A 12224-nucleotide genomic window follows, 5' to 3' on the forward strand; every position below is an offset into this window, starting at 1 on the left:
GACACTGGCAACCTTCTTTTACCTGGCTCACATCATGTTCAAATTAGGCCTAAATGTCAATTAATCATTGTTTAACATGGCTTTACATACAATATACAAACTACTTTTGTATAACGGATTATGTTCTTTGAACAGCTCATAAGATAAAAGACAATACTGAAAAAGACAAAGGACTATAATTACTGGACAGACAATGTGGTATAATGATGATACTGTGGATGAGGACCTGGGAGACCAGGGTTCAGTGTCCTGCCTCCTTTGGTCATGAAGCTCACTAGGTGATCTTAGACTAAAAAGGCACTCAACTCACTCTATAGGCTGAGGGAGCCGGGGTTTGTCCTCAGACAGCTTCCGGGCCATGTGGCCAGCATGACTTAAGCCGCTTCTGGTGAAACCAGAGCAGCACACAGAAACGCCGTTTTATCTTCCCGCCAGAGTGGTACTTATTTATCTACTTGCACTTTGACATGCTTTCAAACTGCTAGGTGGGCAGGAGCTGGGACCAAGCAATGGGAGCTCACCCCGTCACAGGGATTCGAACCGCCGACCTTCTGATCAGCAAGCCCTGCCTAACCTACCTCCAGGGTTGTTGGGGGGATTAATTGAGCAGGAAAAGAAGCACATCTGCCACCTCGAGCTCCTTGGAGAAAAAGGTGGGATATGAATGAAATAAAGAAGAAAAATACCATAACAGAAACAAGGAAATACAGTACATGTCCACTTGCCTGCCCCTGCTAGCAGCTCCCAGGTGGCTGAGAAGTTGGCCACCTATTGACGCAGTTTTCATAAAATCCAATTGTACATAAACAGGGACCTTTCCCCCCCCCCCCCAGAATAAAATCCTAAAAAGGCTACTGAGAAGTTACTCCCATGTAAGGGCTATAGAATTCCAGGTTAAATCATCTATGGCTGATGTAGAGAGGGAGGAAGAGAAAAGTAACATACAGCAATAAAAGCAGCAGCTGTGGGTTTCTAAAGATAGCTATCTGAGGGGAAAAATATATACGCTTATACGACACAGGCCTTTTCCCCCAATAGCATTGGGATTATGGCACCCAAATATAGAAAGTAAGTTGCTGTAGGTAACCAATCATGTTTTATTCATCTGAGCCAGCACTAGATATTAGACAGAAATTCATTTCGGTTCACATTTAAAGGTAAACTTACCATATTTGCACATTCCAAAACAATGTGTGAACTGGAAAAGAGCCAACCTTTCTGAAGTTTGCAATTCAGTTCTCCATTCATGCAGTGCAAACAAAAAACCAAAAAAAGCATATATTGTGCATAATTTATCATTGGTTTTTTCCCAATGTATCCAGGTGTCTGCAGGAAAAGCTGGTGGTATACATGATACTGTGCACTACAGATAATGGCAGAGTCTACCTCATATGCCTATTGGCTCAAAATGGGCACTCATTTCAAAGTAGCAACTACCTTCCCACAGACTTGGGCTTGCCAAGACCACATAACATTCTCATCTTCTAAGCACCTAGAAGCCTCAGTTCTTTTCTCAATACAAGAGCAAATGCATTATGGAGAAAGAGATTAAAATAGCCTATAAAGCACCAAAACAGCATATGTGTGAGGAAATCTAGGAAAGGAACACAGCTTGCAGAAAATGTCAAAAAGTGGGGCTGGAAAGTTGAAGCAGAACTGCATTTTCATGTTGGTGTCAAGAAGTATTAGCTCCAGTGAAATGCCATACAGAACATATTTATCATCTACCATTGAGACTGATTAAAAAGTGCTGTGACAGTCATCTCAGGAAAAGTGTAGGAAGAAACTTGAAATAAGCACATAGCCATACCTGCAGAAGATTTTGCATATAAAGCTTCCAGAAAAGATGGAAGCTTATTTGCTTTGATTAAAGGGCTCATCTTAATAGACTTCCCCATAAAGCATAAGCAATGTGGAGATAAAAATACAACCAGTTATTCAACCTGAAAATAGAGGCAATGCTAGCTGTTGTTTTAAAATGAAGAAACATATAACCAGTGCTTTTTTCTGGGGGGGGGGGTACGCAGGGGTATGCATACCCCTAAACATTTTGTGAATCTAAGTTTGGCCTCATTGAGGGGCAGTATTTCAATATGAGTAAGAAAATGAGAGTACCTACCCCTAAACTTTTTTTTTTTAAGAAAAAAGGCACTGCATATAACTAGAAAGTTTCACAATAGTGGGAGAAACTAGCTCAAAACATGCCAGACATAGATGGATTCCAAAATCCACAGGCAATACTTTTATTAGGACCAACCGAAATGTCAGAAAAGAGTGAGCAAGCTTTCTCCATAACTCATCAGGATGGACGTTAAGCAAAGTGGCCTCAGGGGCAGGGAGAAGGGACAGAAGAAGAAGAAGAAGAAGAAGAAGAAGAAGAAGAGGAGGAGGAGGAGGAGGAGGGGGAGGAGGAGTTTGGATTTGATATCCCGCTTTATCACTACCCGAAGGAGTCTCAAAGCGGCTAACGTTCTCCTTTCCCTCCCTCCCCCACAACAAACACTCTGTGAGGTGAGTGGGGCTGAGAGACTTCAGAGAAGTGTGACTAGCCCAAGGTCACCTAGCAGCTGCATGTGGAGGAGTGGAGACATGAACCTGGTTCCCCATATTACGAGTCTACCGCTCTTAACCACACCACCACACTGGCTCTCACAGGCAGGCAGGCAGAAAGAGGGAGGGTGTGAAGCTAGTATGCAGCTCCACTGACTAGCAGTTGAATATTACTTCAACGCTGGCAATGGGATAGCATCCTCTTCAGCATTGAAAGGCAGCAGGCAAGTTTAGGGAGAGACTGACAGGTTGTGTAGCTCTGATCTCCTACAGAAAGGAATGGCCAAGAGGCTCAAGAGTGCTGCCAGTGCTACCCACCCCCTCAGTATTTGACTTACTCTGTCTAATAAATATCCATGAGGCCAGTGCAATTCTATAGGCATCAATAGAATCCTAGTTCCTATCACAATTCACATTCTGATAGGGTGACCTAAGTGCAGGGGTGGAACTCAGGCTTTACATGCAGAAGGTCTCTGGTTCAGCTCCTAGAATCTCCAGTGAAAAGGGAACTCTGGCTGCAGACTTGGGGAAGCCCAATGTTCCTAGAGAGCAGATTATCAGGCACCAACTCATATTTGCCTCCTTCCAGTTTTCACAGATACATTGAGATCTCACTCTTCTTGTTACTGAAAAGGTCAACACAGAAGCTCCAAATTCTATCTCTCTCACACAGCTGCTCCTAGGATAGACTTGGCTTTTCGGTGTGTGCTCATACCATCCATTTATTCTATCGTCTTCAGTAACTGGGCAGTTTCTGGCAGCAAAGTAGGTGTGTGGAGTCAAATTAGAAAGCAAGAAATCTTTACGGAACAGAAGTATCTGCATCCAAAGCCATTTATAGAGGACAAAAGGTGGGTATTTCTTTCCGTAAGACATTTGCAAAGGAGGAATTATCTAAATGCTGTACTGGAAATCTGTCACCCCGGGCAAATGCATTTTATTAAACACACCAAAATCCCCCAAAAGTGATGGCAACAAGCAATAGAGATACCTAAAGGAAATGGAAAACTTCAAACATACTGTATATCCAAATGATTGAAATGATGTGGAACACAAACCGCTGACCATGATTATACCATTTGGAATGGCAGTTATCAAGATTTTGACGAACTAGATGGGTTAATATGCAACACAGCATTGCTGCCACAAGCAATTGGCTCATCTGTTAGAAACACAAAATCAGTGAGCATACATTAGCTGACAAACATTTCCAAATCAATGTTGAGAGCAATAGTTATTTCTCAATGAAGCAGAGGATGACAAAGAGATGAAGAAAATATTGAAAACAAAAGGCTCTCCCAGATACAGAAAATGAATTGTGGACATTAAGCCCAAGTCTGGACTAGTGTTTGACAGTCCTGATTTTTCCTACACAACCATCTTTGAAGCTGGGCAGCAAGTTAAGCTGTGTTTACATATGCTTCACACTAATGTGTGGAGGGGAACAGGAACATACCCACTCCTGATGTTGTCCTGGTGATGGCTCCATCTTGGATGGCTTTAAGAGTAAATGAATTCCTGGAAGAGGAGGCTATCAGTGGCCATGTACTATCTCCACTATGGGAGGTAGTAGGTCTTTGGATATCCACTGCTGGGAACTGCCAGTAGTGAGCGCTGTTGTGCTCAGCTTCTGATTGTAGCCTTCTTATGGGAAACTAGTTCACCACCGTGTCGAAAGGATACTGGACTAGACGGGCCACTGGCCAGCTCCAGAAGGCTCTTAGGTTCTTACCCACATGTTGAATGAAAAAATGTACCCATGGAAATACAATTGTACACATATAGGTGCTCCTTTTTGCACACCTTGCTCAATGTATGGACACTGGCTATGGCTGGGCTAATGGGACACCCACAGACCTCCTGTACATGTGTGAATAGGCCTACTGTGACTTGCTCATCTGAGATTCATGGTCTAGCTCCAGCCTTGCCATACGTAAACCAAAGAAGTCAGTTTAATTAAGAAGAACACTAGTATTCTGATGCTGACATGTATCTGTACACTTCTTTCTGTTCTCTTGGCAATTCTTCGGCTTGGGGAAATTATAAGATCATAGTAATGAAGTAGATGAAACACTTGTGGGCTGTTCTGGAATGAAGCAGAGAGAAAATTGATATTCTTTTCCAGGACAGATTCTTCTAGTGGCCTCTGTAGCTCAGTGACCCCATGGGACGAAGATGTAAAGGGAACACTGGCATATTATGTCAGCTATACGGCTATGTCCAAAAGCAGGTCAGTGTCCATTTGAGATACTATCTGAACTCAAAAGTAATGTACATAAACTGGTATCATTTAAATGTTTCAGATAAGTCAAAAATATTTCTTGGCAAATACATTCAACAAGCTAGAGGTTCAGAAAAAGCTAAGCACAGAAGGGTAAATAAAAGATCAGAAAGGCTGGAGGAAACTTACTACAGATGCACGAAATGCTTTGGAGGGATGACAACCTCAGTTTTCTAGTGCAAAACCTGCATTTTTATTAAAGACATGTTTTGGAAGGCCCATTCAAAAATACATTGTGCTCAGTAAAAATGAATAATTCCCATGCTGATAATTAAAGATTAAACATAGGATCATTTCTTTCTCTCTTTCTCATACTATTTACATAAACAATAAAAATTATACAGGAGTTAAAAATGGAATACATGCCTGAAAACAATCTGATACGGTGTAAGCACAACATGATACAAAGAGTTCTATAAACACTTTACAGATGGTTTATTAACTTGGAATGAAATCTTCAAATACCCAACATATTTTCAAAATCAGTTTTAATTCAAAGATTTACATAATGTCTTTTTCATAACAGAAAGCAAGGTTGATTTTAAGTTTGCACATCTGAGATTTTCTAAAAAAGGGATAGTGAAAGTGGGTAATCTTTACTTATAATGCTTCAAAAGCCAAGAAATCTGCCTTTTTAATTAGATCTTTTGGGTTTACCTTGACTTTCCTAAAGCTATTAACTTCTCCAGGAGATATCCTCTCCCCTATTTTTTCATCTACAATTCTTCTTCAATATTTTGACAGTGGAGATCTCAGCAGTCCTGGATTTCTAAATATATTAAATAGCCAAAGCTATTTCTCCCTGAAGACCTCTATTTGGCATTTCCCCCCCTTCTCCAGAGAACCTGAATTTATAGGTCAAAATGTACCACTATGGAATTAGTATGTCCTTCACTTTAATTCTTCTAACACGGAGGTTGGAGAAAAATAATCTAAAGGGGGTAGATTTCCCGCCACTTATGAACTCTAAATCCTCCCAGTAGAATTCATTACAGCAATGTATATTTTGCAGTCTTAGAATTAGCACACATCTCAGGTGATTCTATTTGCAAATATTAAATTGTGATGTTCCATACATTTCTTAAGCCACCATGCATTTTACCGACTCTTCAAAAATAATAACCCCCACGTGATGTATTTTCCACATTATGTCCTGTGGACTAAATTTTTGTGGGTTTTTTGTTTGTTTTTTTAAAGCACATTTTAAGATAATGGTTATGCTGGAATATGATGAGAGTTAAAAATGCATGTCTCGGATAATCTAGCAAATAAATGAGCAAATGAACATCCTGGACAAAATCTAACAATGGTCTAACTGTTTCAGAATGGGAAATAAGATATTTTCACGTCCGTCCCCCCTGGAGCGGAAAACAAAACAAAAAGGGCAATCCAGCATAAAGAAATAAAGGAAGACCTTAAAGCAATTTAACAATGGGCATGCACTGAGCAGCTGAAAATTAATATAAGCACTGTCTAAAAACAGGTATGGGGAGCCTGTGGCTCTCCAGATGGTGCTGGACTGCAACTGTCATAATTCCTGATCATTGGTCATGCTGGAATTTGGCCAGGGTTGATGGGAGTTGTAGTTCAACAACATCTGGAGGGCCACAGGTTCCCCATTCCTGACCAAAATTCCGAAAGACCGGACTCTTCAAAAAGAAAGTAAAGCAAACACCGTATTATAATTTGTAATTAACTGACCAAGAGAGGTAACTGAAAAGTCCTGTGTTGAGCAATGTCCTAGCAAACAACAACTGTGTACAACTATTTAGCTATACATTCAGTAAACATGCTCTATGAACAGCCACAAGAAGCAATGGTACTGTATTGCGGCAGCTTGTTTAGGAGAGCTTGGTCACCTTTATTTGGCTGAATGAACTTAATCTACATTTTCCAGAAGCACTGCTCATTTAGTGGTAAACGTCATAGGAGTGGGGAAATCTTCTACACCGCTACGCTGAAGCGAGTGACGTCAACTTCATTACTCTTAAAAGTAAATGGAACTGTGTTCAGCTAACATATAAAATTCATATAAGGATTTTGTTAACAAACTGGTCAGTTTTGTTTTCATGGTACTTTTATTCTATAATGCAGAATATTGATAAGTGAGTTTGTGTTAGCAGAGACAAGTGGACATGTGAGGAAAGGCTCTCACCCTGTTGTTACGGTAGCTGAATGAAGAGAATTCACTGGGAAATAAAGATACATTAATTTATTTTGATAATTTGTCTGGATGCAACTGTGTTGTATTAAAAGTTCTTAAACAGCAGCTGGATTATACTAGACACTAGGAAAAATGGCTTTTGTCCTTATCTGCTACTAATTCTCATGTGTAAGCCAGCTGGCATAATAAAAAATAACAGGAGAATGAATTTGGATACGGAAAGGCACCTTTTCTTCTCGAACATTTTCTCAACCTGGTGTCTTCTAGATGTTGAGGCCTACAATTCTCGTCAGCTCCAGAAAAGCAAGGCCAATCATCAGGAATGATGGGACGTGTACTCTAAAACATCTGAAGGGAACCAGGTTGAGGAAGGCTGTTCTAAAAGAATCTTAATTTTACAGATACTTTAATAGTGTTTGAATGTTTATTGAAGACTACTGTAATATGCTTTCCTTGCAACATACACCAAGCCTAGCTCAAATAACTGCACTATAAGACAGAACCATTGTACACTCCCTTGTGCATGTTCATCTAACGCCTGAATAGTCGCGCCACCACACAAAACAAATACACAAAAACGTATCATAGCATTACTGTTATGCAAGAGTCAGGCTACACATTCACATTCTCAGTTGAGAGTGTTTTAGGCAAAAGTCTGACTAAGTTTTATTATTCTACCTCAGAGCAAAACTAACAAACACTAGTCCAATACTCAAATAGAACTGTGACACAGATATACCTATTCTCTGCCAATTTCACATTTGCTCTCGGTCATAATTCAATTTGGTATTTTAAGGAGCCTTAAAATATTTGGATTCCTGGTTGTTCTCTGTTGGTTATTTTACAAATGCCTTACAGTGTAAAAAATAAAAGTTGGATATATTTAAGGCAGCTGGAAACTGAATTACTCATACTTTTGTGGTGTGGGGGGATGGCGGAATGGAAGAGAGAACATTTTAATAACTGTGTTTTCTATACAAAAGCCAAATGAAATACTAAAGACTGTATCAATACTTCTCTTCTAGGACATAAATGATCTTTTTTTTAATATTTAAAAAAATAGTTACGAATCAGGAGCGGGAGGCTGATCCCAATACTAGTTGGGGATTTATATGGGAAGCCTTCTGATATAGGAGTTTAAAAACAGAACATGGTTTTTTAAAAAACACACCTGAAAACCATACCTCCTGATCTTGGGTTGAAATGCTTTAATAAATGTATGCCAAATCCAAGAAACCAGGAGTGACTGCCATTGCCCTTCCCCAGTGATCTTGTCTGTTGCTCAAAGTAGTGTTGTTGTTTTTCTTTAAAAAGGGAGATATCCAATTGTGGCAACCTGCTCACGTGACAAGCCAGTCTGCTAGTAGGAGTCTCATTAGCAATGTAGTGCAACAGCCAAATCCAGTGGGTGCCTGATGGTTGAGGATAACTAGCGCAACTGCCATTATTATTATAGTTGGTCACAGTTAAGCTTGTCCGTTTATGCTTGTGCAATGTCAGCTCTCAAACCTCTTGCACTAAACATGCTAGATCCCACTTATAAATCTCTGTAACCTTTCAAATTTTAAACACGACTTACAATTAAAAAAAAAAACAACTTAAAAATATGCTCATTCCCCACTCTCTGAGAATCAAGCAAAATTTAACTTGCTTCTCTTTTTACTATCATCAACGTTTACCAAAATGAAAATCTCAGCAGCATGTTTACCAAATTCTACTTTCAATAAACTGTTTAGGCCGGTTTTAATGCATTTTATTGGAATATGGGCACTTTCAAACGAAATGCTATTGAATGGACAATTTTGCAAAAGTATCAAAGATTTGTTCCACAGATATTGTTAAATATATCAAGGTTTTATTTTCCCTATTTAAAATATCCCTACAATCCCACAGGAAAATGTATGCTGCCTTCCAGTAGTATACATGACACTGATTATTTTACACTAGGAATACCATCAGAGAGCAAAACACATACCTAAGTTTAGCTGCTCTATCCTTGGTAAAGCTACAGAGAGTACAGCAAATTACTTTTCTAATCTCAGCGAAGAGAAAAGCTCACACTTGAATAATAGTTTAATGTGTAATAGGCTTTGCACTTCTTCAGATGCTAGCAAATCTCCATTAGCCTAATAAGATTTTTGGATGTCTTAGCATATTTACAAGTCTAACATATTACAAGTTGGCTACATAAACCAAATTAAGTGCAAGGCTTTTGAAATAAGACTTACTCTTTATATTAACAGATTGGAAACTGTGTGTTCAAGCATGATGTACAGTTTTTATTTTAACAAAAAGAGAAAATTATATTATTTCTTCACTCTCTCCTGAAAGTCAGACAGATACTTTCAGGTTTATCCTTGAAAATGGCAATACTAATTTTAAATGCAACAATACAATTAATGATTTTCTGATATACTTAACTTTGATGCTAAATCTTTTCAAGGCAGAGGGCTTCCACACACGAGCTAGAAATAGCATTACAAAAAATTGTGTGTGCAAATTGCCTGCAGTGTAATAAGTATTAGTAATCAAAATGGGGTATAGCAATAATTAAACAGCTACAACTAGTGTAACGCAGACAGTACTGCTCAGAGCTGCAGTCTCAAAACAAATAGTAAGGCCAATTTGGCAGCTGGTGGGTGAAGGAGACTGTTAGAAGATAGATACTCTATTAATCAAATTGACACCCAGTTACTAAACAAGCTCCATCATACGGTCTCATATTCCCCACAACACACTCATTATTTCATGTATTGTTCTAATACCTGTTTTCTAAATAGGAAACAGACACATATACTATCCTTCCAACTCAAGTTTTTGGTTTTTGCAATGAAAAACATTTTGTTCCTGCTATGAAGTCTGCTGATGCTGTTTTTAAAAATTCACATATACCTTTAATGTACTGCAAACTAAGAGTACATCTCTTCCATTCGTCTGTACTTCTAAATATCCGCGTAAACCAGCAAGTTTCTGCTTTTCAGGTAATCTTTTGGAGGACAAAGCAGTAAACTGCTAGAAAAACAACTAGGTGACTAAGCTATGCTTTCAAGAGTTGTGTAAGTCTGAGGAGTTATGACTTAAAACATGTATTGTTCTGACACTATTGTCTCATTCTTTTTTCATTTATACCAGCTCCATAATGGGCCAACATTTTTCCAATTATCTTTTTTCCTGAGTTATAGTAATTGTGAGCAAACGGAATATTAGACTCTACATACACTCTGCTATAAGTCCACTTGATTTTTTAAAAATAATATTCTATAGGAAATTAGAAAACATCCAGCACTCTGAAGAGAGTGAAGCTTTAATGTCCACATAGATATTCTTATAAGTGATATAGGGGGAAATCAAACTTAGCAGAAAAAGTGTTGCTTTCCATATTCAAATATTATGTCACAGTTTTTATTAAATCTTAGAAACAAAATAGAAGTGCCACATCCTCTCTTACATTTAAATACAATATTTTACTTTCTTGTCGGTACAATTTCAAGCAAAGTGCAAAGAATACATAGAGGCCTAAAACCTTTCACCATGATTTACAGTGCTAAGTCATGCCAACTTTGGCTTGCCACTTGCAACTCCTGCTGTGGCTCTTTGGTCTTCACCTCACATATTGAACAGAAGAGGATCTGCATTAACATGTTACAAGTTAGTTTTTCTGCATGGACAACTGTAACAAGGTGGGATTCTACCACGATAATGCAGATGCCCATCTTCAATTAAGAGTAATGGGAAAAGCTAAGCACACATTTAGGGGGGAATATATCACTTTTCAATTGACTTTAAGGGTTTCCATTTTTGATAAGCCATTACCTGCAGAAACAAGCTAAGAGCAAAGTCTGAGAATTACTATTGTATTTTGTTTGTCAGCAACGACACTGCATCTAGTACTAGCTGGGCAAAACGTCTTACAGTTCACACTTCAATCCACATTCAGTTCCCTTTTATTAGAAGTATAATACTGCACTTTATATCACAAATGTATAAAAATATGGCAGATAGTGTCATAACAATACTTTTCTTTTAAATGAGTATATTTTTAAAAAGACAGTTATTTACCATTTATATATATCTGTGTATATATATATATTCATATATATAATTTATGTATATAATAAAATACTCCTGATGCAATCTATGTATGTTAGTTTTTATAGAAACTACTGTAGCTGTTGCACTGCATCACAATGTTTCAAACAGCTCAAAATAACTATACATTGTAACATAAGATATGATTATAACAATACAATAGTAGATCATAAATAAATATTACAAACCCTATCAAATGTGGAAGTTTAAAAAACAAATAAAAACATACAACTTAACTTTAAACCCTTATTAGGGATACAAGTGTTTCACATAAACCCCACAGTTTCTTTAAAAAAAAATTAAATCTAGGCAGCAATTTTTTTTCCATAAGGGCACAGGTCTAAAGACATTTCTTTCAACTCTCCGAAGTGCCTATACAGACGGAGGAGTGCACTAAGCTGGAATGTAAAATGAGAGAAAAGGGCAAAAAAGTTCATTCTCCCTGAAGTGCACATTCTTTTGTCATGAGATTAGATGAATGGCAATTAATAATTTCACTGCAAGATCCCTATTGGTGTGGTACCAAACAGTAGCTCCACGTATTCAATATTGCACACCTTTTATAAAGCTGAGAATTCAGTTACCACCACGATCACCAGCACTGCCATGCCCCCTGATAAAATCCCTGCAATAGCATTTCCTGGAGTATTATTACAAAGCTGTCTCTTTCAAATCATTCAAGTTTGGCATTCGGGATCTATTTGTTCGGTTGTAAGTATGACCATTTTGCCCACTCTTAGAAGGCATCTGATCAGAGTATGAAGTCCCATCATTGGCACTCCTGTTCACTGGGGAAACATGCCAACTGGGTTCCATCTGGCCCGGGATCTGGAGTGTGGTTCTGCCTTTTGACTGGGACTCCTGCCGTAGGTTGCTGCTGCTACTGGAGGAAACTTGACTTATGGGATGAATTCGAACTTCAGAAAAAGATGTTTTAGTTGGCTGACTTGGTAAGGGCTGGAATCGAGGTTCAGAAGGAATTGAATGGTTTGAGGATGAAGAAAGGTGCAACAACTTGCGGAGGGATTTTAAAGGCTGGCTCTAAAGAAAAAGAAGAAAACTTCATGGGCCTTGTTATTTTTATTTATTTGTACTCCCTTTTCTGCTTATAAACACTGAAAACAGCCTTTGTTCAATAAT

The 12224-nt window shown here is 38.4% G+C and overlaps 1 protein-coding gene across 4 annotated transcripts in view; it reads right to left on the bottom strand.

The window, feature by feature from the left end:
- Positions 1-5000: 5000 nt before the first annotated feature.
- Positions 5001-12224, bottom strand: part of CDKL5 (cyclin dependent kinase like 5) — a 63512-nt gene continuing 56288 nt past the window's right edge. For all 4 annotated transcript variants that reach the window (XM_082221632.1, XM_082221633.1, XM_082221631.1 and 1 more), the window contains one exon: positions 5001-12125. In XM_082221632.1, coding sequence (XP_082077758.1) covers positions 11736-12125 — 390 coding nt within the window. In that variant the 3' untranslated portion in view covers positions 5001-11735. The remainder of the gene's footprint in view (positions 12126-12224) is intronic.

Source organism: Podarcis vaucheri (assembly GCF_965113315.1).
Source record: "Podarcis vaucheri genome assembly, chromosome: 4".
Classification (NCBI taxonomy): Eukaryota; Metazoa; Chordata; class Lepidosauria; order Squamata; family Lacertidae; genus Podarcis; species Podarcis vaucheri.